The sequence below is a fragment of the Balaenoptera acutorostrata genome, chromosome 14 (assembly GCF_949987535.1).
Source record: "Balaenoptera acutorostrata chromosome 14, mBalAcu1.1, whole genome shotgun sequence".
Lineage (NCBI taxonomy): Eukaryota > Metazoa > Chordata > Mammalia > Artiodactyla > Balaenopteridae > Balaenoptera > Balaenoptera acutorostrata.
In genome coordinates, this window is record NC_080077.1 from 25,342,562 (window position 1) to 25,368,473 (window position 25,912).

Sequence of the window (25,912 nt, forward strand, 5' to 3'; positions counted from 1 at the left end):
ATTCTGCCACTTTCTATAAGTTACCAAAGTTCAACTGAATGTGTTTATCAGAACCAATGTTTGTGATCAGAGTGCCCAGGTGGGTCCACTCTAATTACATGTGTATAAGCTGCTGACACTTTCATGCTGTTCCTCTGAACACTATCAGTATATTCTTCTAAACATTGTACTATTTCAGCTATATTATGAGTTAAAACAATATTTTTAAGCTAATTTAAATATTTTAAACATCATTTCAATTATCTGCAAGTGGTTTTAACAGGTTTCCTGGCTATTTATCAATTAAATGATACTACACTATGGTCTAGACCAATGATTTCAAACTTACTGTGCATTGGAATCAAATGCAGAATTTGTCAAAAATGCTGTTGCTGAGCAGAGAGATTCAGAATTGGTAGGTCTGGACTGGGGCCAAGGCACCCTAGGTAATTTTTTTTTTTTTAATTTATTTATGGCTGTGTTGGGTCTTCGTTTCTGTGCAAGGGCTTTCTCTAGTTGTGGCAAGCGGGGGCCACTCTTCATCGTGGTGCGCGGGCCTCTCACTGCCGCAGCCTCTCTTGTTGCGGAGCACAGGCTCCAGACGCGCAGGCTCAGTAATTGTGGCTCGAGGGCCCAGTTGCTCTGCGGCATGTGGGATCTTCCCAGACCAGGGCTCGAACCCTTGTCCCCTGCATTAGCAGGCAGATTCTCAACCACTGCGCCACCAGGGAAGCCCCCACCCTGGGTAATTTTGACACAAACAGATTGTGGAAGCAATGGTTCTGATGGTTCAGAAAGTTCTTCCTCCACCCATTTGGAGAAAATATAAAGTGCCAGCTGTGGTCTTCTTTTAGAAACTATTTGGAGCTTTTATAGAATATTAGTATGTCATTCAATCCATACCTAAAGATATATCTTTAGTCTTTGCTTACATATTTGATCAAAGATGAGTCTTTAATTATTGTATGTTTATCAGATAACATTTGCTTTATGGATATTTTTGAGATACCAAAATGTTCTGACTCTCTAACCCCAAAGTATATACTTTGGGATATTTGAGATTTCAGACCAAGCTTGTTTCCTAACTGCCAGAATTCTCTGACCTTTAATATATACAATAGTGAAAAATCTCCAATAGTGATGGGCACAGTTTACAACATTTCCTAAATGTATTGGACCAAAAACACCCTTCTTTCACAGAACACCTTTGAATATTTGGGAAATGTCTCTACAACCCAAGCACTCAAGACTTGTTTTTCCTTTACAGGCTGCATATCCTCCCACAGTTAACACATTATACACTGGAGCAGTTGGGGGAACACTTTAAAATCTCTTTAGTTGGTGGAGTCACTTTCTCCTTGGCATTGACCAAAACAAAAAACAGATTCCACATTAGACAGCACCATGACATGTCCTCTTAACATCTAAGTATCCCCCTTCCTTCCCCCACCCCATCTTCCAGCTCACAAGTGTCTTATTAATCTCTTCTCTGTCAACATTATGTGGGCTGCACAAGTCCCACATAGTAAGAAGCACAAAACAATGATAAAATGTAATATCCCTTCTGATATTTAGATTGATAACTGATTGAGTAGGAATTCATAGGTTTGAAGCATAAACCCACGAGAAAAACAAAGCTGATCCACAGGTCCGTTCTGAGCTCAGAATCTATCTAGTCAACCCACTGATTTACTGAGAGGGAAATTAAAGCCTAGAGAGTTTTAAAGTCTGCCCCCCCCCAAAAACTTATTCAACTAATTGATGTGGTTGTGAGATTAGTCATAAAGAAAGCAAGGTGCAGACCTGAAGTCACTAATATTACAGGGCCAAAGATATATAAAAATAATTGGTATGTTGGTTGAGGAGCATTTAATTGAGCTATAGTTCAGTTAATTGGTTTAATCTTTCCAGTGACAGGTGAATTTCAGTTCTACCTTCTGAGTACCATCTTGACTAGGACATTGATTTTCTAAAATCTTTTCGGCCATTGACTTACTCTGCCTTAGAATGGTCACCTTCCCAGGTAGTCTGTTTTATAAGATTTTAGCTTGATTTTTCTCTAGTTTCACTCTGAGAAGGAAATAAACTGTTGCTTTGATACAAATGCTAAATTTTCTGGAAGAAGTGGTAGAAAACCAGAAGAATTTAGGAGAGAGAGGAATCCACAGAGATTGAAGGGTCCATGAGTAGATTCATAGAGAAGCTCAAACTTAGGCCAGATCCTGAAAGGAGAGGAGGGTTTAGAGGAGTAAGTGAAATAAGGGAAAAAAAAAATTTGTCTTGGGCAAAATGATTAGTACTTTCTTCTGACCCAAGCTGGGAATGGATGTATTTATTTCTTACTGCTTTTTCTGATATTATTCTTTTTTATAGTAAGGTTTTGCTTTATTTTGTTTTCCCTGGAATAATCTCCTCATTATTAGGCTCAAAGTTGTTTTCTTTTTAAGAAAGTTTTCTTTATAGTTACAGCTAAGAAATTGCTAGCAGTTTAAACACATAAAGCCGATTTTTCCTCGTGTCTGACACTGTCACCAAATGACCCCATTTCCTAAAATTGTAATTATAGCCTTTCTTAGAAGATGAGTGGGTCTCTGTCTATCTCCCTCCTCAACATAATCCCACACAGCATTCTAGTCCAGTGAAACCAATGGAAGTTTACAAATTAAGCTCTCTGATGTTACAAAGTTACGGATTCCGTACATGCTTGTCTCCAGTTTCTTGGATTTTTTTGTTGAAATCATTTTTGAAGGGTGGACTGATGCATCTGAATGTTAAACTTCTATACAAAATAAGAGAATATGAGAGCAGAAAGACACCTCAGTGAGTGTGACAATTAAAATAAAAACAAAAAAACACCTGTTCTCATCATTAAAGAAAACAAAAGGGGGAGAAGATACTGAATGTGGAGAGAAAAAGAGACCCACTGGACTCACTCAAGACATGATACGGTTTTCTACGTCGATACTCACACTGAGAGGTATGCTAAGCATACATTACATGTCACAGGGGAGAGTGAGACCTGTCTTCCCTCTAGTTGATCACAGAGTTGTCTTCTGGACAGTGTTTACTTGACTTACATGATATTAGTGCACAGGTTGGCTTTGTTCCATTATTACCGAGATTTACTAAACATTTGCCATGGGCCAAACACTGTGCGGGGTCCTGGGCCAAATCTGACCAACAGTGTAGTCTCTTGCCTTTAATGGATGATCCTCCAACTCAGGACAGCAGTCATCACGTGAGCACAAACTGAAGACAAGGGTGAGGGGATGGCCTGACCAACACAAGTCCGTCCCTGCTGCTACAGAAATCACTCAAAGCCACGCCTGGTGGCGGCGGAGCGCAGAGCTTACCAGTTTAAAGGCAGTGTTATGCCACAGGCCATATTGGATTGCTGGTGGGGCACCACTCACCCCCACCTTCTCCCCTGTCTCAGACTGTGTCTCTAATCTGAGCTGACTCACTGGGCAAATATAGATGAAACCAGCTGTTAGGAATGAGGTCACTTTTTTCAAATAAAGTTTCCTTTAATTTCTCTAGGTTTCCCTGGCATCAAAATTCCACATGGGAGTGGAGTGATTTAGAGCAAGTAGACAAACCTTGGATTCAAGCCTTGGCTCTGCCAGTACTGATTATGTAACTTTGGACTTCTCTGGGCTTTCGATTCTTTTTTTTTTTTTTTTTTTTTTTTTTTAAAGGTCTTTTATAGCTACTTTATTTATTTATTTCTTTATTTTTGGCTGTGTTGGGTCTTCAGTTCGTGCGAGGGCTTTCTCTAGTTACGGCAAGTGGGGGCCACTCTTCATCGCGGTGCAGGGACCGCTCTTCATCGCGGTGCGCGGGCCTCTCACTATCGCGGCCCCTCCCGTTGCGGGGCCCAGGCTCCAGACGCGCAGGCTCAGTAGTTGTGGCTCACGGGCCCAGCTGCTCCGTGGCATGTGGGATCTTCCCAGACCAGGGCTCGAACCCGTGTCCCCTGCATTAGCAGGCAGATTCTCAACCACTGCGCCACCAGGGAAGCCCTCGATTCTTAATCTATAAAATTAACCAGTTCTCTGGGTGCTCTTTGAAGTTCCTTCTAGACCTAAAATTCTTTGATGCTGTTAGAGTTACCAGTTTTAGCAAATGAAAGTACAAGCTGCCCAGGGAACTTTGAATTTCAGATAAACAAACCATTGTTTTTTTACTACGAGTGTGTCCCATGTCCTGTATTTCATCTGGCAACCCTAATTCCATGATATATCTGCCTCTCCAGGATGAAAGCAAAAATTCCAGCAAAGGAGACATGGCTGTTCTTGAGGGAGAGGCTGTCAAAGTTGTTAATATTCTTAAGCAGATTTATATCAGGGAACTTGGGCTCCACTGTATGGTCTGACCTCCCAACCCTGATTAGAAAGGGTGGCTGTCACAGGTGGGTGAGGACGGGGCAGCTGCTCCACCTTGACCCTACTGTTGGCAAAGATACATTCAGTGGTACACACACGTAGGCCTCGGGGTCCGGCTCCTGCCTACAACGCTCAGCCCAGTGGGCACTGAAAGACAAGATTTCCAGGCATCACAGAAAGGCTGACCAGGCAGTTTGAGCTGAAGAGGACAAAAGGAAGAACAATGGGGAAAGAAAAGAAAGAATCTGAGGCTCACTGTCAAATAATCATGAACAGATGAGTTTTTAAATGTAGCATAAACTCCAACTGGAAACAGAAAATGCAACTGCCAACAGAGATTAAGGCCTGGGTGAGAGAAGGGAAGACCCGGGGAGGCTAAATCTGCAGCCAGAGAGACACAAAAAGGCCTGTGGAAAAGGCCCTGCCATGTTTTGGGTCCATTTTCTCTATATTTTGACTTTATTCCCCACTTGTTAGGAAATACAATCAGAGTCATTCCACCCAAACTTCATGGAGTGGGCTCATGCACAGAAACAAGAGAATTGGTTCCCCCCCAAAAAAGAGCAAAGAGGTACTAAAGGAACAAAACCAAAAAAATGGGCAGACTAAACTGTCATGTTTCTCTGCTTTGGGTTGGAATTTTAACAGCTTCCATGTATTAATGCTGGCTGTTTCACAGTAGTCAGATATTTGGATAGGCTGGTTTGCTTCTTTTTTTTAGATAATTAACATGGGGAAGTGGGTGATTTATTCTTTCATAAAGTCAGTGTTTTTTATTCTTTTGAATATTTTCAGAATGTTCAAAATCCCTTGGAATATTTAGAACATGGGGGGAAGTAACAAGAATGGAATCTTGGGATGAAAATTTGGGGACTACCCTTACAGCAGACATTTATTGAGAATTTACCATGAGCCTGACACTGTACCACACATTTTTACAAACTTCTCATCTAATCACTTATTCTGCAAAATAGGTATCATTCCTTCATACAGGGGGAAAAAAACCAAAATTACATCTGCAGCTCAGACAAGTGAAGTGGCTTGGCCAAGGCTGGATAGCAGCTAACAAGCAGACAACCTGAGATTCTAACTCTTATCATCTGACATCAAGTTCAACACTTATTTTTTAAAATGTCTTTATGGTTTTTGTTTTCTTTTAAGGCAAAGAAGCCAATCTGCTAATGCAAAATCTGAACAAGTTGCAAACTCCTGAGGAAAAGCTTGATTTTTTATTCAAGAAGTATGCTGAATTGGTAAGTTCTTTGATTAGCCCTTTTTGTCAGGAAGATTCAAGCTCTGGTTAGAGCTGAGAAAAGGATGCTGTTAGTTTTTCAGGTATATCATTATAGCTGGTTACCTCAGACAAGTCAAAGCCAGAATTCATAAAGGCAGAATTTTTAAAAAAGAAAGAAAGAAATAAAAAGAAACAGAAAAACTGAGGCATAAGAGCAAAAGGAAGAAAGAGGATACAGTTGGAGTCTACTCCACCTTCAATTATGTGCATAATTTGGGAGATGGAAGAGAGAATCATAGATAATTAAAAATTGTGAATATTTAAAAGTTCTTTTTGCCTTTGCAATAAAACAGAAATACACTAGAATAAAGGCAAACTTTCATCCGGTTCTTGTACACAGATTTTTTGAGGGGGTGGTCCCCTCAGGAAGGCAGAGGGTTGAGTTAATCCCACCTCTCAGTTTGTGACACATTCTCATTTATTCTTGATGACTTTATTGATTGATTGATTCATTCATTCTCTTTGATCTACATTCTTCTCCTTGTCCCCCACGATGGCAAAGCATATGACATGGATTGTTTTGTTTCTGGTTATAGGTCCTCCCATGCAGTCTCCCTCTCAATAAGGTAGGACCACTGGCAGGAAGGGAAGCCACTCCCAGCCTGCAGAGAATCTGTGAAGTGGATGGTCTCCTGGCCAGTACTCTTATAATAGGCCAGTTGGAAGAAAGAGGAGGGTTCAGTGAAGCCAGCCCCCCTAGTTTCAGTGAACCCTCACAAAAACTGGCTAAAGGAGTTGCACCTGAGGTCCGTGCACCACCCCTGAGGTGTACGAGACCCACTGAGGAGATGTGGTGTCCTCTCAAGTGAGGCTGGGCAATGTACCTCTCTCTCATTTCTGCTTCTTTTCCTCATTTTTTTCCACTTTCTTATTTCTTTTGGAGAAGCAGTGACAGGAAAATGAAACTTAAGCCCCTACACACAACAAAACAATTCCTCCAGGCAGTAGATTGAACTGCCCCTGAAGGCAGATTTACCTTACAGCAAAGAAGCTTAAGAGTCAGTGCCTCTCACTTGCATGGGCCCCTCTGGGGCCCTGAACATAATTCTCTTTTTTAAATTTTTTCCTTTTTTTTTTAAAGAAGGTCTCCAAAACTGAGACCCACAAACCCCTCAGGTCTCTGCCTGCATCTTATCCCTATTGATGGAGTAGAGTTTAGTGAGTGACTTGTTTTCCTTCTTTTTCTACTCTAATTTTAGCACTGTGATCCCTATTTATTCTTTCCTTTCTTCCTTGTACCTCGATGCATCCTGTTATGCTGAACTGTCATGCAATAGACCCAGAGAAATTCTGAAACCCTGAATGACTAGTGATTGTTTAACTCTACCAACAATACTTTTAAATTATTTTTTAATCACATAAACCACATCACAATAATATAAGGAAAATGCTGAATACACAAGTAAAAATATCTCTAATCCTACAATCTAAAACACAATCGTTGATTTATCTGTCTTCTTTTCCAGTTCTGCCATACATTCAGAGATACCTTTTGTATAACTACCATCATAAGGTGCATATAATTTAGTATCTGTTTTTTTGGCTCATATGACAGACATTTTCCCATGTAGTTTGTAGTCTTCATAATTATATTTTGTCAAAGCTATGTAATTTTCCATTAATTGACTTTATCTACTGGTTCTCTAATTTGGGGACATTTAGACTCCTTCCAGTGTTTGTTCTACCAAATACTGCCGCGGTGAACATCATCATGCATGAGATTTGTTCGTTCTCTTTTATGACCCTAGGAAAAAGTTTCAGAATTGGGATTACTAAATCAAGCAGTATAAATGCTTTTTTTAATGGCCATATTGTTTCCCAAAAGAATGGTAGAAATTTATAAAGCAAGTATTAGTGTATCAATTTTATTGCAACTTGTTTAACATTGGCTGTTAAACCACTCGTGAACAATTTCAGTGCCATAAAATGGTAGGTGCCAAATTTAATATTTTTCCCCCAAATCTGGCCCCATCCTCACCTGTCCATCCTTGCTCTTTTCAATAATTACTACATTGATTTCCCTTTGCCCTTCAACTTACTCACTCATACCAAGGCCATTCATATTTAGTTCCTAGTGCCATGTTCCATACTTAGATGAACTGGGCATCTTCTAGACTACTACTCTTTATGGTGCTGTAGTCCCACAGCAGAATATCGGGAAAGAACCACTTATCCAGTCTTTCCAAGATTTTCTTCATGAGCCAGGGCTGTTCACCCTGGTCTCCAGGAACTCCCCAAGCCCACTCACTCTCCTAGCCAAGAAGTCAACTCCACAGAGGTTATTTTTCCAGAAATTCTACTCAATTCAAGTCTTACTATACTTTGGCACTTGTATCATACCCTATAATAAACTTTTAAACTCAAAAGATCATTCTAGAAAAAATGAATAGGAGAAAATTGACCCCCAAACCCCATTACATATCCTTTTCAGAAAGGAAAAATTATGAAGAATTTCAATCTTTTACTTGGACACTAAAAGCTATTTTCCCTGCTCACTGATTCAGATATTAATATAGAGAGTGTCTGAAATACAAGTGTTAACATAGAATAAATCATTAAATTCAAGGCTGTGAATCAAACTGTCACCCTAGCTCACTCATCCTTACAGATTCTAAATCCTGTAATATCATCAACTATTGTATTTATTAATAAATAAGGATAAGTTCATTAATAAATAAGGACACCTCATGACTAAATTAAGAAATGACCTGGAAGAAATATTTTTTGCAAATTTCCTCCATTTAAAAGTAGTTACAACGTTACTACTTGGCCTTAATTTTACTTTTTTCACTTAATAATAAAAAAAGAAAGAGAGAACAAGAGAAATTCCAGATAAAAATCTTATGTGCCTGTTAGAATTGTACAGAAGACACATGTCTAAGGGTATTATTAAATCACAAGGCCAGCATTTGACTGAAGTTGACCCAGCTGCAATATGTTTGCTTTCATTCATTAAGAAAACCCATATGCATTCACATAAATCTGAAGTATTGAACAAAATTAGCCACACTCTAAAAAAAAATCGTCAGCAAGTTAAGGGGTTCTATTTAGAGCAAAGCAAGACAGACCTAGCTATATTTCAGATGTGTATGATCCTGCCTTAAAACTAGAACATTTAAATGGCCAGTGAGGTATAGCACAAATCATCTCTTCCAACTTATGAAACACATGCAAGGTATCCTCCTCCTGATGCTCAGATAAATCCACACATAGGGCAGTGTTCCCCCAAACAGGGAAGTTTTGCCAACCATGCGCCAGTAGGCAATGTCTCTGGAGATACTCTGGATGTGACAGTTGGGGGTGCTACTGGCATCCGGTGGGTAGGGGCCGGGGAAGCTGCTAAACAGCCTACAATGCAGGGGACAGCCTCCACAGCAAAGGACGATCTGTCCCCAAATGTCAACAGTGCTAAGGTTGAGAAACCCTGACAAATGGTTTAATCTTCCAAAGGTAAAGTCTGAACCAAAACGGCAATAACAATAATAACAACATATAAATTTCAAGAAAGGACAATAGGTCATGTAAAGTACGAACACAAGTATGAGAAGTTTCACCCCTGTCTAATAACTATGGTGCAAAATGAGGTTAGCATGAGAAATATATAATAAAATATAATTGGTTTTCCAATTGAACCTCAAGAAGGATACCAATTTCAATCAATATTTATAGTAATATGGACTTAGATTTTCCTGATGCTAATTCTCACGAATAAGTAAAAACTACCCTGAAGTACGAAGATAGAATATCATGTATGAATACCCCCAGCTTAATCTGGCAAGGGTTTATCACGGACATTTCAGGCTGATGGGAGGGAAGGAGGAAAGGATTAAAATAAGATGTAAACTGAAGAAAGTGTGACAGTCCTGTTCATCTAGTTCAGAAAGAACAAATGCTTTTTCAAGACAGGGTAACTGAGACATGTATCAGGGCTCACGTTGTGTGTGTATCCATTTGCATCTGGCTCTGCGAGGTACCAGGAGCACCTGGGGTCCAGGAGCACCCAGAGGCTCCCAGGCCTTTTCCTCTTCATTAGCCAACAAGGTCATTATTAGGACGAGTGCCCTCCTGGCCTATGCACCATTCAGGTTCTAAGGGAACTAAGTGCAGCAGAGGAAATGGGTCTGGAAAAAGGCTGCAGCTTGTTCGTGGCCACACTGATCATCAATCTGGGATCCACACTCCTACTACGCTAGTCTCTGGAGGCTGAACCCCAAATTCCCCCCATTCCAACTAGATTTCCATAAAAATGTGTTGCCAAATTTACCAGATAAAAATACAGAACGCCCAGGCTTCCCTGGTGGCGCAGTGGTTGAGAATCTGCCTGCCAATGCAGGGGACACGGGTTCGAGCCCTGGTCTGGGAAGATCCCACATGCCGCAGAGCAACTAGACCCGTGAGCCACAATTACTGAGCCTGCGCGTCTGGAGCCTGTGCTCTGCAACAAGAGAGGCCACGATAGTGAGAGGCCTGCGCACTGCGATGAAGAGTGGCCCCCGCTTGCCACAACTGGAGAAAGCCCTTGCACAGAAACGAAGACCCAACACAGCCATAAATAAATAAATAAATAAATAAAATAATAAAAAAAAAAAAATACAGAACGCCCAGTTAACTTTGCATTTCAGGTAAACCAACATTTTTTTTTTTTAGTAAAAGTACCTTCCATGCAATACTTTGGATATACTTTTACTAAAAACTTATTCCCTATTTATTTGAAATTCAAATTTAACTGGGTGTCCTACATCTTACCTGGCAACTCTACCTCAGAACTTCAGCATCCCAAGATGGAAAGCCCAGGGGTTCATTGGTTTCATTTTCCATGCCGCCCTTGATTTTGATACTTTAGCTGTGGCTGCTGGAGGAGTGTGAGAAGAGGCCCCACCTGTGCTCAGCAGAAACAAGTGTCATGGTTTATTCACCATAAGCACAGAGGGTGAGGGAGATGGGCAGGGAGCAAGGCTTGTTAAGCATACTTGCCATGTGTGCTGTTGGGTTGTGCAGTGGCTATTTCTGAAACTTTGGTGACAGATCATCAATCCTTAAGTAGTCGAGGGGTACATTCTCCGCTCCCCCTTTCTCATAACCACAGACTACATCTTCTGTTTGCTAGGAAGCTGCTTTTCGCTTTCCTACTTTTAAAAATAGTTACTAAAGCTTGTCTTGAGAAAGAATTGGGAAAACTAAATGTAAACCAAGCAGACACACCATTGACTATCCTCCTAACGCAAGGCATTATCATGAATTCTGAGACATGCTTTTCTATACTGACTGACTTCATTAGACTCAAGAAAGATAAAACTGTTTCTAGACCACCAAGAAGAAGATCAAAGCAAAAGAGATCAATAATAAGAATGATGAAGGAAAAAAACCCATAAATGTTATGCTCTTAAAACCATATCTACAGGTACTGCCAAGTTAACATTTATGAAGTTCTTTTGATTCCAGAGGGACACTGATAATAGCAAAACATTTTCCAAACAACCATACAGGGGTCTTTAGGCGTTTCCTCTTCGGGTCCTTTTCTGTCAACTCAACAGAGATCCCTGCCATTTTTTTCACATTTGCATCCCCACATCCAGCTGGATGAGCATCGCACTGAGCAAAGGAAGTTAAAACTCCTCCAGAAGAAACAGGCACAGATCCAAAAAGAAAAGGACCAGTTACAAGGTGAACACAGCAAAGCTATCCTTGCACGAAGCAAACTGGAGGGTCTGTGCCGGGAGCTGCAGAGACACAACAAGACACTGAAGGTATGTGTCACCAAGGCCCCACATAACACACCTTCTTGCATGCTCTGCAGGCACAGGCTTCTGCTACTTACGGTAAGGGTGTGAGCTCTAGAATCAGAGAGAATTGGGTTCAAATACTAACCCTGCCACTTGCTCACCTGTAACTTGCAATAAATTATTTTACCTCCCAAGCCTGTTACCTCATCCATAAAATGGGGATTACACCAACTTCGCTGCGTAGTCAGGGAAAAATTAAAATTAAATGAGGCCACATATGTAAGGTGCTCACATAGTACCTGATGCGGAGCAGAACTTTAGTAAAACGTGTGCCACTCCTCTTCCTTATGTTGAGTTTGTTTTGTTTTGTTTTTTAAGGTAGGCCTTAGTTCTACTCTTTAAAATACAAATTTATAAAAATTCAACATTTTTTGTATGATAATGAAATCTGCATGACATGAAATAAATTGACACAAAGCTAACTGACAGAGTAAGGCAAGGTTCAGAGCTAAAATGTCAATAGTCATCTGAAAAAAGAAGCTACTCGAAAAAACAATGAAGCTCTTCAAGCTTAATTATTCAATCTAAAAATAATAGACTGATCACTTCAGTCAGTCTGCATGGGTTTCATTAATTACAGCGTAAGCCTCTAGCAGTGTGGTTAATCTGATTACACACAGACACTAGCTCCATTCAGTGAAGCAAGATGCAGGGCTCTCCAAGATAATACTGCATGCATCCACAATCCCCTTTCCAGCTGAAGATCCTAAAGCTTTTGACAAACAAGAATTAATTAGATAGCAATATTCTTGTGAGATAGTTATTATTACACGTGTTTAAAAGAAGATACTTTAAGAAACAGATTAAGATCATTGCTAAGTTTTTACAATGGAGTTAGGAAGAAAAATAGAATAGGATAATGGCTCCTCATATTCCAAAACTGTTTTCTGATATCTGGGAAATGAGAGGCCAGTGTGATGAACTCTAACTCTCAAATTACGAGTTGCACTGGGACAATCGAAACCCAGGTTATATGGGAATGGGGTCATCATCCTCAACTTCAGATATGTAATCAAGTAATAGCACTCTGTGCTTACATAAATCTCCTGGCTTTCAGTAGTGTTGTATAGTAAGGAGATAAAAGTTAAATTTCCTTTAATGATGTGGATGGAATGATGTGGCTTGATCTCTTTGGACAGCATTCAAAGACAGAATGACGGAAGTGGCAGGAGATCCTGTAGCTACTATACCCACACACCCTCAGTAATGGCTTCCAGTTATGGAAATGGAATTAAGTAGCATTATTATGCCAGGACTTGTGCTGAGTGCTTTTTACATATGCCAGGACTTGTGCTGAGTGCTTTTACATACACATTAGGTGTAATGTTGCATAAGTAACAATTAGCTCCAGATCATTTATGTCTTTACTGAATTTTTGTCTTGTTGCTCTATCAATTGCTGAGGGATGGGTGTAAAAAATCTACTATTATTGTGAAATTGCCTACTTCTTTCTTTTAATTACATCAATTTTTGACTATAGGAATCATCTAGTTCAAGCTATTCATATGTCTATATGTAAATTAATAATTTATTGATTCATTAAATAAACATATACTGAATACCCATGGATTGTGTCCCAGGCACAGCACTGGTTCTAAGATGCACAATGATGCTTGAAAAGTTTTCTTAGTTATTTCAGATTTTGTCCCTCAATTTTCTTTGCATTATTAATTTTCACTTTGAATTTTGTACATGATAAAGAAAATTTTATCTCAGACATTGTCCAAATGATTGCATTTTCTTTACCAGTGGACTCAAATTTTATGATTGCAGTACATTTATTTTTCTCTCATTGAAAAACAATGTAATGTAAAATGCAAGACGCCATTCTGTGGGCCAGGATTGGGTGCTACGATGGATTGACGTGTTTAATGCCATATTAACAGCCATACCTTCTTTCTCTAGCCAGTGGCCAGTGAAAAACTCAGACTTGCTGGGTAGCATGGGGTGGTCCTTTCATTTACTCATTCATTCATGGATGGAATAGTTATAAATGCAAATGACATTCAGATCATGGAGTATAATTATACGACTAGGAGATTGTTGGCTTCTAAACCAATCAGGAACAATAAGGAGACAATCACTATCACATGTATATTCAACTGCTCTTAACAGACACCAAAATCACTTTTAGTGAAATACATATAGTAAGTGTTAGCATTCAAAGTTCAGGGAAATAACATCTTCAATAGTTAATTTCTTCAGATTATTAGGAAGGTAGATTTCTTCTACAATATCCCTAAGAAATTTCCACTCAATAAATGTTTATACCATGAATAAATTATGATTCTGATATCAGGAGTCATATTAGAGTTAGAAAATATGCAAATATTGTAGAAGAAAGGGGATACGTAATGATAGATTAAAATATTTCCAGAGCATGTATTTTCAGCATCAACTTTTATTTTGATCACATTATTCTACTGTCATAATAAAGACTTGCACAATTACTTCTGTTTCAATCAGCATTTCTTTTTAAAAATCCTGTTACATAATTTGATCATGGTAGGCAACTAAATGCAGTATAATTTTACTTGCCAACAATGAAGCAAGCTTTCATAATAACAATTAATCAGAACTAAAGGAATCCTAAAATGTCTGTATCACTTGTCAGCAGTATCTCTATCTTTGGTATGATGTAGCAAGATTAAGCCCTTTTATTTTAAAAGAATGAGAGGAATAAGTACAACACAAATAATTCTCAATATAGATATGGGGAAAATTTGGGTACATTGTTAGCAGTTAGCAATGAAGGGGGACTTTTGATTTAGGAGAGAAGAGAACAGAAATGATATAAAAGTTAATTTTCAATTCTTAAATGTTAACAAAGTAGAAGAGGGGAAAATTAGATATTTCATTTTTGAGTTAAAGAAGATTTGAAACATAATATTGCTTTCAAATTCAAAATTTACACTGAACATTTCAATAACCCTATGTGACACACTGGATGATTGTTCCTTCAAAAAATATCCAGCATAGGGGACTTCCCTGGTGGCGCAGTGGTTAGGAGTCCGCCTGCCAATGCAGGGGACATGGGTTGAGCTCTGGTCTGGGAGAATGCCACATGCCGTGGAGCAAGTAAGCCCGTGCGCCACAACTACTGAGCCTACACTCTGGAGCCCGCGAGCCACAACTACTGAAGCCTGCGCGCCTGGAGCCTGTGCTCCGCAACAAGGGAGGCCACCACAAAGCCCGTGCACCGCAACGAAAAGTGGCCCCCGCTCGCCGCAACTAGAGGGAGACCACGTGCAGCAATGGGGAGCCAACACAGCCAAAAATAAATAAATAAATTTATATATAAAAAAAAAATCCAGCATATTTTCTAAGATTTCCTTTTACATTCTTGAATTGCTGTAATTCATCTATGGTTATCTTAGTTTCCTTTTCAAGCTTTTTGATGAAAGTTTTTTTTTTAACTAAAAGAAAATTTATAGTGTGATCACTTATATTTAAAAAACTTGGGGAATACAATTATGTGATTAATATGCCATCATTTTTATAGAGGCATAAGATCTATTGTTCTTTCTATACCAAAGCAAAGGAACACATGATATGTCCCATCAATCAGTAAAACCAAGTGGCCTTTTTTTCCAGGCTACAGCCAAGAGATCAGAACCTTAGGGCTGCATGTCTGTTAGAAATCCCTGCAGTTTATTTACTCAACAGGGGACCTGTTGTCTTTAAAACAAGCCTATTCATCACCAACTATCAAATTCAAGGCCCTTGCTGCACCTGCTCTGAGTGACCGTGTATTCACAACTGAAACCTTTGCTCAAACATTTATTTTGGGGCTGAGCAATGTTACCTCTAGAGAGCTGAGGAAAAACATCCTTCTTACCCTGCACGCTAATCTTTCATTGACCAAACCCTGAGTTCTGTAAACCCTGGTGCGTGTAAACCAGCATAACAAAAGAGTTTGCTTTCTATCCACAGGAGGAAACCCTTCAGAGGGCACGTGAGGAAGAAGAGAAAAGGAAGGAGATCACAAGTCATTTCCAGAGCACCCTCACAGATATCCAGGCCCAGATCGAGCAGCAGAGTGAGCGAAATATGAAGCTCTGTCAGGAGAACACTGAGCTCGCAGAGAAACTGAAAAGCATCATTGATCAGTATGAGCTCAGGGAGGAGGTGAGAACCACATCAAACAACTTAGAAGCACTGCATGTAAAACCGGATCTGGGGTGTGAAGGTGGGGAACTTGGTTAATGACAAAGTTATGGCCAGCCCTCTCGATTGATTAATATTTAGGATTGGGTTTCTTTTACTAGCCAAAATAAAAACAGACGGTATTACAAAATACCTGGCTGAAAGTCATACAGGATTTCTTCAAAAGTGGAATCACTGCAAAGCAAAGGTAACAAATAGAAAGTGGTGGGCCGTGAACACAGTTATTCTTGAAAATAGTATTTCTCAGCCTTTTTGAAACTCTCTCTACAGAACCAAGAAATACCTCACACACTCCCTCTTAAGAATTACTATGTCATCTAAATTAAAAGTCTGCATTGTATACACCCCACAATCAAATAATATATAAAATATTACTATATATAGTAATTATAGTAATAAAGGCATTATTATTTATGCTTAGCTTGTGCCAGGCAATGTGCTAAGTATTATACTTTACATACAATATGTCATTTAATTGTCTCAACAATCTTATGCACCAGATGATAACATATTACCCACATTTTATAGATGGGAAGCAGAGGCTACGAGATTCAATCACTTATCCACAGACACAAAAGCCAAAGAGTTTTGTTGTCAATGGTTTACATTAGGGGGACTATAAGGATCTTTTATTATTCCAAAATTATACTTTAATATTCAATATGTTTTTAAGACTCCAGATGCCCCCTCAGGATTTTGATATATCATATCCCTTTTCCCATCCCACCCAAATTTTAAATATCTGCCTTAAAATGTAATATAACATAGTCAAAGTAGCCCTGTTGGCAACATGCTAAGGTTTTATCAAGAAAAAAACTGAGCCAATAGAAGGTAGTAATAGCAGTTAGGTAAATCAAGAAACTCCTCACAGTAAGCCATAATGCCATGCTACCATTTTATCTTGTCACGAAGATCAATCCTGCTCCGAAGTGGAGGTTCAGGAGAAAACAAAAGGGAAGGAGCTAAAAAGAAAATGTCCATACTCTTCAGAGAGATCTCATATGGGAATGGCCTGGTAGACTAGTTGTATATTCCTAGGACTGGTTCTAGGTAAGGCCCAAGGATGGAATTCCACATGTCCTCTTGCCAATGGGACCTTCTAATGACCAAGAAATTCTCCACACTGAGGTAGAGTTGGAAGTTTCTCTTCACCAAGGTAGTCAAGAGGTCAAAAGGCATGGAGGAGGCAGTAGCACATCTGCGTGTCAATTCACCTGTGACCCTCAGCCTTGTCTTGCCCACCAGAGAAACAGAGCTGACATCAGGGGCTCCTGTTTCAGTCCCAGACCCAAGGCCACAGGCTGTTACCTCAGGGCTTCCTCACCACCATTTGAGGCAAGCATGTAGAGGAGAATTCACCATGATAAACTGAATTAATGTTGTGATTAAAAGTGGCTTTATATTCACAGAAAGGGCCAAAATACCAAGTGATAGTGCTGTAGCCCTTGCAACATACATCATTGTCTGTGCTGCCTAGCATAATTACTAGCGCCGTATCTAATAGTTACCAAATTTAGAAAAATACTGTTAGGGCCTTTTGGAGTTAGCATTGCTGAACTCTGGTACCTCCACCTTTTGCAGCCACTTTTGTGTAGTGCAAAATGCAGGGGACTCCACCAATTTATGACTTTCATATAAAACCATAAGCGATGCCAATGCATTTATTCCCCTCTTTTTTTTTTGTAAATCTTAAAACCCAGTGAACACGTGTTTATGTCAACATTACTTTTTTTTTACATTTTTTTCAGCACCAATAATAAGTCAAGCTTGATATGTGCACTTTATTTTTCCTTAGCACCTGGACAAAATATTTAAACACAGAGAACTGCAGCAGAAGCTGGTGGATGCAAAACTCGAGCAGGCGCAAGAAATGATGAAGGAAGCAGAGGAGCGACACAAACGTGAAAAGGAATATGTACTTATCACCTGAGTCTGTGTGCTTGTCTGGTCTGCCTTGGGGTCAGAGAACCCCTGAGAATGTTGTTTTTGACAACGGTCATAGAGCACTAGACTGATGGAGAAAGAGCCTAAGCTTCCCTGGAGAATGAAATTGGCTAGCCCAGTAGGAAATACTGTACCTACACTGTTTTTTACCTAAAACAGTCACGCATCCATTCACCAAACCTTTTTCAAACACCTTTCATGAGCTATGCACCCTTCTAGGTGCTGGGGTGTAGCAGCGAACAAGAAGGAGAAGGCCACACTCCAGCATGAATCTAACTGGAAAGAGGCGCAATAAACAAGAAAACAAATAAGGAAGGATAATTTCAGATAATAGTAAGTGCTACTAGGGAAATAAGGAGGAACCTCGAATGGGGCAGAAGGAGAGGACCTACTTTAGACTGGGTGATTAGGAAGGCCTACCGAGAGGAGGACGCTTGAGCTGCGCCCTGCCTGATAAGAGGGAGTCAGAGAGGAGGTCTCCAGCAGCAGTGTCTGTAGAAGAGACAAAGATCCTAATGCTGGAACCAGCGTGGCATCCTCCAGAAATTGGAAAAGGTCAGGGTGGCAAGAGCAGGTTGACCCAATGGGAGAAAATTTCAAAATAAAATTGTATACGTAAACAGGGGTCAAATTGTATAGCTTTGTAAGCTTGAAATGTAGTTTGGATTTTATTCTAAATATAATGGGAAAGTACTGAGTAGTTTTAGCAAAGGAAGTGACATGATCTGCTTTGCATCTGTAAAAGCTGAATTTGGCTCGTAGGTGGAGAGTGAACTAAAGAGGGACAAGAAAGCAAGAAGAGAGCTAGGCAGCAATCTGGGCAAGATCTGATGACGGCTTGGATTGGGGAGGTGGCAGTGGAGAAGGAGAGCTGGATGTGGATAAAAGTTATGTTTTTAATGTAAAACCAACAGGCAATGCTTTGAACAGGAAGATGGTGACAGTGAGGAAAGGAAGGAGTCAAGGATGACTCCTGAGTTTTTGGTTTAAGAAACTGAGTGGTGGCTTTTACTGACATCTCATTAACCCCAAACACTCCAAAAGAGATGAGAGAATTGAGGCTCAAAAAGGATATGTGACTTGTATAAGGTCACACACTGCTAAGTGACCAAGATGTGTTGGTCACATCTCCAGTGTATCTGTCCCCAAAGCCCAAGCTCTGTGATAGTACATCACACTCAGAGGTGTGTTTCAGAGGCATGAGTGAAAGCACATGTCTGTTGCTGGGGAGAGAGATTTGACACAGTCAATGGACCAGTCGTTCAAATGTAGCCATTTAACAATTGATCACAAGCTCTGCATTTACCTAAAATCAGACTACAATCATTTCAATTTGTTAGAGTAGTAATTTTTTTTAAACTTCGGTTTTCAAACTTGACAACAAAAGGATGAATTCTGGAGAACATAACCTGGTGGACGTTGCATAATTTCAAATCAGATGTCCATGTGCTCTTAATAAAAAGATTAATTTATTAAATCCATCTACAACCTAGCTCTCAAAGTAAGAAATAAAGCATTTATTTATTATTCAGAATCCAAGAAAACAGATACTCCACTGTTGATGTAATTACTCTCAGGTAAAATATGCTTCCTACAGAATATCAGTACCTTTGGTATTTAATATATGAGGCATGACAGAGGAACAACTAGGCAAAGATTCATGTGAGAGAGGCTGGGGGGCAGACACGGAGTGACTCAACCTTAGCAAGAACTAGCATGCTGCCCCCTTTTCCTTCCCTGGTTTAGCAAAACAGCAGGTACAAGTCAAAGAAAGGTAGTCCCCCTCAGTTCTTCAAAGCTAGCGGCTACCTTCCTGGGTTCCAGCTCTGACACTTCTTTTTGAAAGTGATGAAATATCAAGTCAGAGCTGGGGGACAGGGGAGGGGCCGTTCTTCATTTCAAGAAGAACAGGCAGCCTCCTTCTTCCTTCTTCATCGGGAACCACCCATCACAATAGGGCCCCTGTGTGTCAAGCAGGGGCCGGCCGTGTACATTGCAGCCACACAGCTCAGATGGCCAGAGGGGGCGCTGCAGGTCTTCCACTCCGCAGCTGCCTCAGACCTCTCTTACAGTGAGTCAATTGCACTTCTATAATAATTGATCCTCACTGCTCACTGGGAGGCATGGAGGGACATATACAACCCCCTTTTACAAATGGAGAGGTCAAGACTAACTTGGATAAGAAAAAAGATGCCTCCAAGTTTTTACAAATAATGATTTTATTATTTTTGGTTCTGATAGCAAAAATGAACATTTGTTTTTTTTACAACATGAATAAACAAAAAAAAATTTATATCAGCCTATCTTGAAATAAAATAGAAACTTCTTAACTGACAGCCACCTGACTGACTAACCAGGTTATCCATGACGTTCACCGCTCTCTGGAAGCGCGCTGACAGATGGCCATAGCATGCTGAACCCTGGGGCTAGTTAGCCATTCTGGAATATCTACACGTGGTTGCCCATGTTAAGTAAGACAGAGCTTACTAAGAATCGGGTCTTTGCTCCCAAACCTTTTCTTCCCAGTTATCCTTGGTTTCGTATTATGTAAATCAACAGAATGATACATAAACTGATGAAATATGTGTTAAAAGAAGGAGTTGTTTCTAAAAAAAAACTATGCTTAATGATTTGAAAGCCTAGATGTAGGCCAAGAGCAAAAAAACAATTGTCAACTTAGATGTGAGCAACTGTAAAAGACTGGAAGAAAGTTGTAAAACTCTAGAGAATTATCCAATCAAGCTGCTTTACAAACATCTTAGGTCTTCAGGTTCTAGCAGTATTGTTTTAAAACAATTATAAATCTTATATGCCATATTATAGATATGATTTTTGTAAAAACAAGCAAAAACCCTCCGAATTCCAATCAGAAGATCCATACCCAAAACAAAGATCATAGCCCTACATCAAAATTGATAAATAAATGAACATACATCTTAAGTTAAAATAACATGTCTTACATATGTATGTGTCATTTTTACGCCTAAAACGACTTTTTCAATTTAACCCATGAGTTCCAGTTCTGATCGTGTTTCACATGAGGGCTTTGGTTGTATTTGAAGGGCAGCCTTATAGGAGAGGGGTGAGACTTCTTTTGTAAACCTTATATAGGATTTGGAGTAATAGGTCAAATTTCTAACCTGGTGTTTCTCAAAGTATAATCCATGGACCACCAATAACTTGGTGTTTCTCAAAGTATAATCCATAGACCACCAATATCCAAACCATCTTGGGTATTTGCTCTAAGTACAGATTCTAATCACACCCTATACTTCCTAACTTATTTTCTCTGAGAAGGATCTGCAGTTTAACATGCCCCTGAGGAGATTCTGATGCATACCATGGTGGAGAACAGTGGTCTAATATAAAGGAACAGTTACTCACAACAATGCCCCAGGTGGGAATATTATGGAAATGTTCAAGCAGAGGCTGAATGACAGGTTGGCCAGAATTGCTACAGACAGGTCCAGAATTTGGTGGGAGGTTGAATTTTGTGTGATTCATGCTTGAGTTGGAGACTTTTTTCCTCTTTTTTTTTTTTTTCCATTGGAATCACTAATTTTTAGTTGAGAATCAAACTTTTTAAACTAGTTGTTTTCTTAGCTTTCTTAGATTCTTTACAAAGTTCCCCCAAAATTACTTAAGAGGATTACTTAGAAAGTAATTAAGTTTACACACAAGTTACAACAAATGGTAATCTAAAAGATAATTTGACAGTCTTTCCATGCATTCTCTTCTCACAGTTGCTGAACCAGGCAGCAGAGTGGAAACTTCAGGCCAAAGTGCTGAAGGAACAAGAGACAGTCCTGCAGGCTCAGGTGAAGTAGGGGGACAACAATGCATGGGGGTGCCCTCCTTGCTGTGAACCAAAGGTAGTCTGCAAGAGGCCTTCCATGTGGGAGGGGAAGTAGGGACAGGAGTTGGAAATGAAGAATAACTTCATATTTATTATTTTTAAGTAAAAATAAAAGTACAATGTTATACCTAAGAAAAATAAATGCTCTGCACCAACAACTTCTAGTCAAAAGGTCTGTTGACATATCAATACAAATGAGAGTCAACCAGAATAAGCTGGTGGCCAGGTCCTCGCCTACCTGTTCATATGTCCTCTCTCTCCTCCCCCATTAACCTGTCACGGTAAGGGTAAAATGTAAACTGTCCAGATGCACCATCTATAATTGTCAATACTGAAAATTTCCTTACTTGACATTATTTATAATAAAAGGAAATTAGAAAAATAGAGTCAGCACCCATAGTTTTTGTGCTATCAGAGGTTGGCCTTGTCAGTGCCAAATGATTAGAGATGGCAGATGTCAGAAACCATTTTGATTTGGCTTCGTGATGTTATGTGTATGTTTTGATTAGACTATGGGAACTCGTATTTCAGGCTCAAAAATAAAGCCTCATGCAACAGCTGGCTCTAGAGGAAAGCCAGACCTATCCATCTTTCTGGTGCCCTTGGGGCTCTGCCCCTCCTGGCAAACGTTCCCGGTCAGGTTCCAGGAGAGCCATCCTGCCACAGAGGGGCTCTAGCTCCCCTGCTGGGAGAAATGCCCAAGTGCTAAAGGGACTGTAAAATCACACAGAGCAAATTCACAGAAAGCGAGAAAATCAGAAGCCTTCCAAACTGGGCAGCATTAATTTAAGATTTGAATAATTCACTTGTAAATGTTTATGTGCTGACTGCTGAATATTTGTTCATTGTGAAAAAAAATGAACAAGTTCAATGAATACGAGTTCATTTTTTACAAAGGAAAGTAGGAAAAACAAGAAACTTAAAATCACAAATTATACCACTACACAGACAAAAACATAAATAACATTTTGATATCTAACCTTCCTAAAGCACACCTTTCCAATGTGTGTACAAAATGCAATGATGAATTGTTCCCCCACTAATATATCAAAATAGTTTTAAAATATTAATTACATAGAAATACGAACCGTAATTTTTTTCCACTATTAATAGAATAGGACGACTCAGAGTTAAAGGACTAAACTCGAAAGTTACAAACTCAAGGTCATCCTTTAGGCAGTCACGGAACACATCATGTCGTGGTGTGGGGTGGGTGGCAGGCAGTGGCAGTTTTCTAACCAGAGGCAGGCAGGGGGGAAAGGAGGTGTGACCTCACTGTCCAGTGGTGGGGGGCTGCTGGGGGGAGAGTCCAGAGAAGCAAGTCAGGGCTTCTGGCTCTATCTCTGTCCCATTCACAGCACAGAGCCTTGAGGGGTACAAAGGCAGTATGTGAAGTTATTCATTGTTCCATCTGTTATAAGCAATCTCTACTCCTCTATGCTAAATGAAGAATAGATGAATACCATTAGACTCTAGGCTAGAGAGTGATTCATTTGGCTGGTATCAGAAACTAGGTCTTTAATGACCTGTGAAATAACATAAAGGAGTAATCCAATTTCCCACCTATACCCACTCAAGTTTGAAAAAGTATGACCCAGGGTTCTAGACTTGCCAGTGTTCCTCATTCATCCCTCAATACTGGGTCGAGCCCAGGGACCAGGGTCAGAATCCTGGCTCTTCTACTGTGAAGCTGTCTGATTCTGTGCAGCTCACCTAAACCTCCATGGACCTAAATTTCCTGGTCTGTAAAATAAGGATGCTGTAATGGATCAATGATCCCAAGCTGGAGTCCTCTGACCTCTGGGAGGCCCATTACTTTTCAGTATTTCCAAAACCTAACAGCACATAAGGCAGCAGCTACTATCTAAAATGTAGTTGCTTTTGACATTATATCAGCTTTTGCTTATCAGCATGGATGGCAGTTATTCATATGTTTGATTAAATTTATAGAAGGAAAATGAGTTAATGAATATGTAGTATATGCAGTTTGTTTTCAAGTTATGCACTCAAAACACTTAGTTCAGGGCTTCCCTGATGGCACAGTGGTTAAGAATCCGCCTGCCAATGCAGGGGACACGGGTTCGAGCCCTGGTCTGGGAAGATCCCACATGCCACAGAGCAAATAAGCCCGTGCGCCACAACTACTGAGCCTGCGCTCTAGAGCCCACGAGCCACAACTACTGAGCCCGTGTGCTGTAACTACTGAAGCCCGCACCTACAGCCCGTGCTGTGCAGCAAGAGAAGCCACTGCAATAAGAAGCCCGCACATCGCAACGAAGAGTAGCCCCCACTCGCCACAACTAGAGAAAGCCCACACGTAGCAACAAAGGCCCAATACAGCCAAAAATAAAAATAAATAAATTAACTAATTTAAAAAAAAAGAGTAGACACGTTCAACAATTAAAAAAAAAAGAACACTTAGCTCAGTGCCTGCCCCCATAGTAAGCATAATTAATTCAACTAATATTTATTGAGCATCTAAGTGCTAGGCATGGTTCTAGATGTTAGAAATATAGTACTTAATAAGAGAATCAAAAATCCCTGCCTAATTAAACTCACAATCTAGTGATAAAAATAATATTAATTAAAATGCTAACAACTGATTAGTGTATGAGCTAATATTAGTATTATTTCATAGGTAAGGATCCACATAGTGATATATGAGACAAAAGAAGTCTTTATTTGAAAAAAAGTTTAAGAACCACTGGAAAAGATGATCTCAAGACCATGTTCAGCTCTAGTTTATGAATGTAGAGAATATCCAGAGCTGAAGAACTCAGCTAAACTAGATAACCCTGCCTCCTCCATCACCTTGCTTTCCATGGCACGTGGCTCTCTCTGTAAGGACCCTCCCTTGTCTATCTCTTTTGTCTTCAAGGCATTTTCAGAACTGCAATAATTACTTAATCATCACAAAGAATACAGAGGCCCCAAATCCCTATGTGTAATAATGTTTAAATGAGCTCCTCTTGAAAAATATCAGCATTATATTTTTAAAATGTTTAAACCTTGAAAAACAAAGTCTATCACAGATGATCTCACAAAGCACTCAAACACTTCCTTTGGTTTGACAATTAAAGGAGTCGGATGGTAGGAAGGAGAGGCCTTAGTCCCCATTTCTATGGTCTGAGCAAAGGAAATATCAAGGATAGATTGTGTTTTCCTAGGTGGAAGTCACTTTTCAGTCATAAGACAACAGCTTGCCAATCTGGGGCATGATTCTCACTTAGGGAAGAGATGTCTAGCTTTCAATTATACAAACCAAGCCAATAGAGTAAATGTCAGAGATGATCAATGGGATACAATTGTAGCTACAAATAGAGTGTTCATTGGATCAATAAGGATGGAGATGGTAGTAGATGTGGGAAGTCAGCAATACCAACACAACACAGCAACACAGACACAAAATACTACCCCAGAGGAAAGATCAGTGAGTCAACTGTTAAAGATGGGTAATCATAGTCTTTAATCTCAGAAGGCCTCACCTTATCTATATAAGATGAAAGGAGATTCCTCTGCAATTACTATTATAATTGAAATCTCCCAAGTTGGCTAAGACAATTCCTGGACACATTTCTGTTTCATATATGCTATGAATGTTTGTAATTAAAATATGTGCTCAGGTAAAAGAATGTGTGTGTCGCTCCGCCCATTTAAAAGTGAAATGTCAGGGCAACTGTTGCTGTTACTAACCCTAGAATAGTTTGTTTCTATTTCTGCCTCTGGTAAAAATACTGAGGAAGACCTCCAGATGTTCCTTCCATGCTTCCCTGAAATACCAGAGTGAAAGAGGGAATATGACACATCAAACATGCATCATGTCAGCATAATAGTGAGAGGGAAAATATGACCAAACACATATCCATAAAGTAAACAGGAAGTGTGCATTTTAGTTCGTATCAATAAAGAGTGTCAGAGTTGGTTACTTGAGAAAAGTATAGTCCATACAGGTTTTGCCACCTATGACAAAGAGGTCAAATAGGAAGAAAAGCAGACTATTAAAAACAGTCACTAAAAGGAAGAAATGGAGAGCTATTGTTTAACAGGTATAGAGTTTCAGTTTTGCATGATGAAAATTTCTGGAAATTGGTTTGCACAACAATGTGAATATACTTAACAATATTGAACTATACACTTAAAATGGTTAAGATGGCAAATCTTATGTTATGTGTATTTTACCCAATTTAAAAGATGAAAAGAGAGAAAAAGTTGATGGTCACCAGAAAAAAGCCAGAAGTGGTCATGAAGTGAGACACTACTCCTTGGAACTCTGGTATATCTGTCTTCTCCATGCCACAAGAAAATGTGGGGAAGGGAAACAAAATCTGCCCAATTACACCAAAAGAACATTTTGCCCAAAGAATGGGGAGAGAGCTGGCCGGGGTGGGTGTGGTTGCCCCCGTTGAGCCTGTCAAGGTTGCGCAGGTGAAATGGACCGCACACGTGCCCACGCCTTCCCTTCCCGTCTGCAGCCTACAACTAGAGGGCTGCAGGAGAGGGTCTG

The 25,912-nt window shown here is 39.8% G+C and overlaps 1 protein-coding gene across 2 annotated transcripts in view; it reads left to right on the top strand.

Moving 5' to 3' along the window:
• TXLNB (taxilin beta) overlaps nt 1-25,912 on the top strand; it is a 37,988-nt gene that overhangs the window by 4,201 nt on the left and 7,875 nt on the right. The window contains exons 3-7 of one of the 2 annotated variants that reach the window (XM_007190949.3): nt 5,526-5,617; nt 11,235-11,405; nt 15,375-15,569; nt 17,404-17,523; nt 21,296-21,370. In XM_007190949.3, coding sequence (XP_007191011.2) covers nt 5,526-5,617; nt 11,235-11,405; nt 15,375-15,569; nt 17,404-17,523; nt 21,296-21,370 — 653 coding nt within the window. The remainder of the gene's footprint in view (nt 1-5,525; nt 5,618-11,234; nt 11,406-15,374; nt 15,570-17,403; nt 17,524-21,295; nt 21,371-25,912) is intronic. The other variant, XM_007190950.3, reaches the window with a different exon arrangement.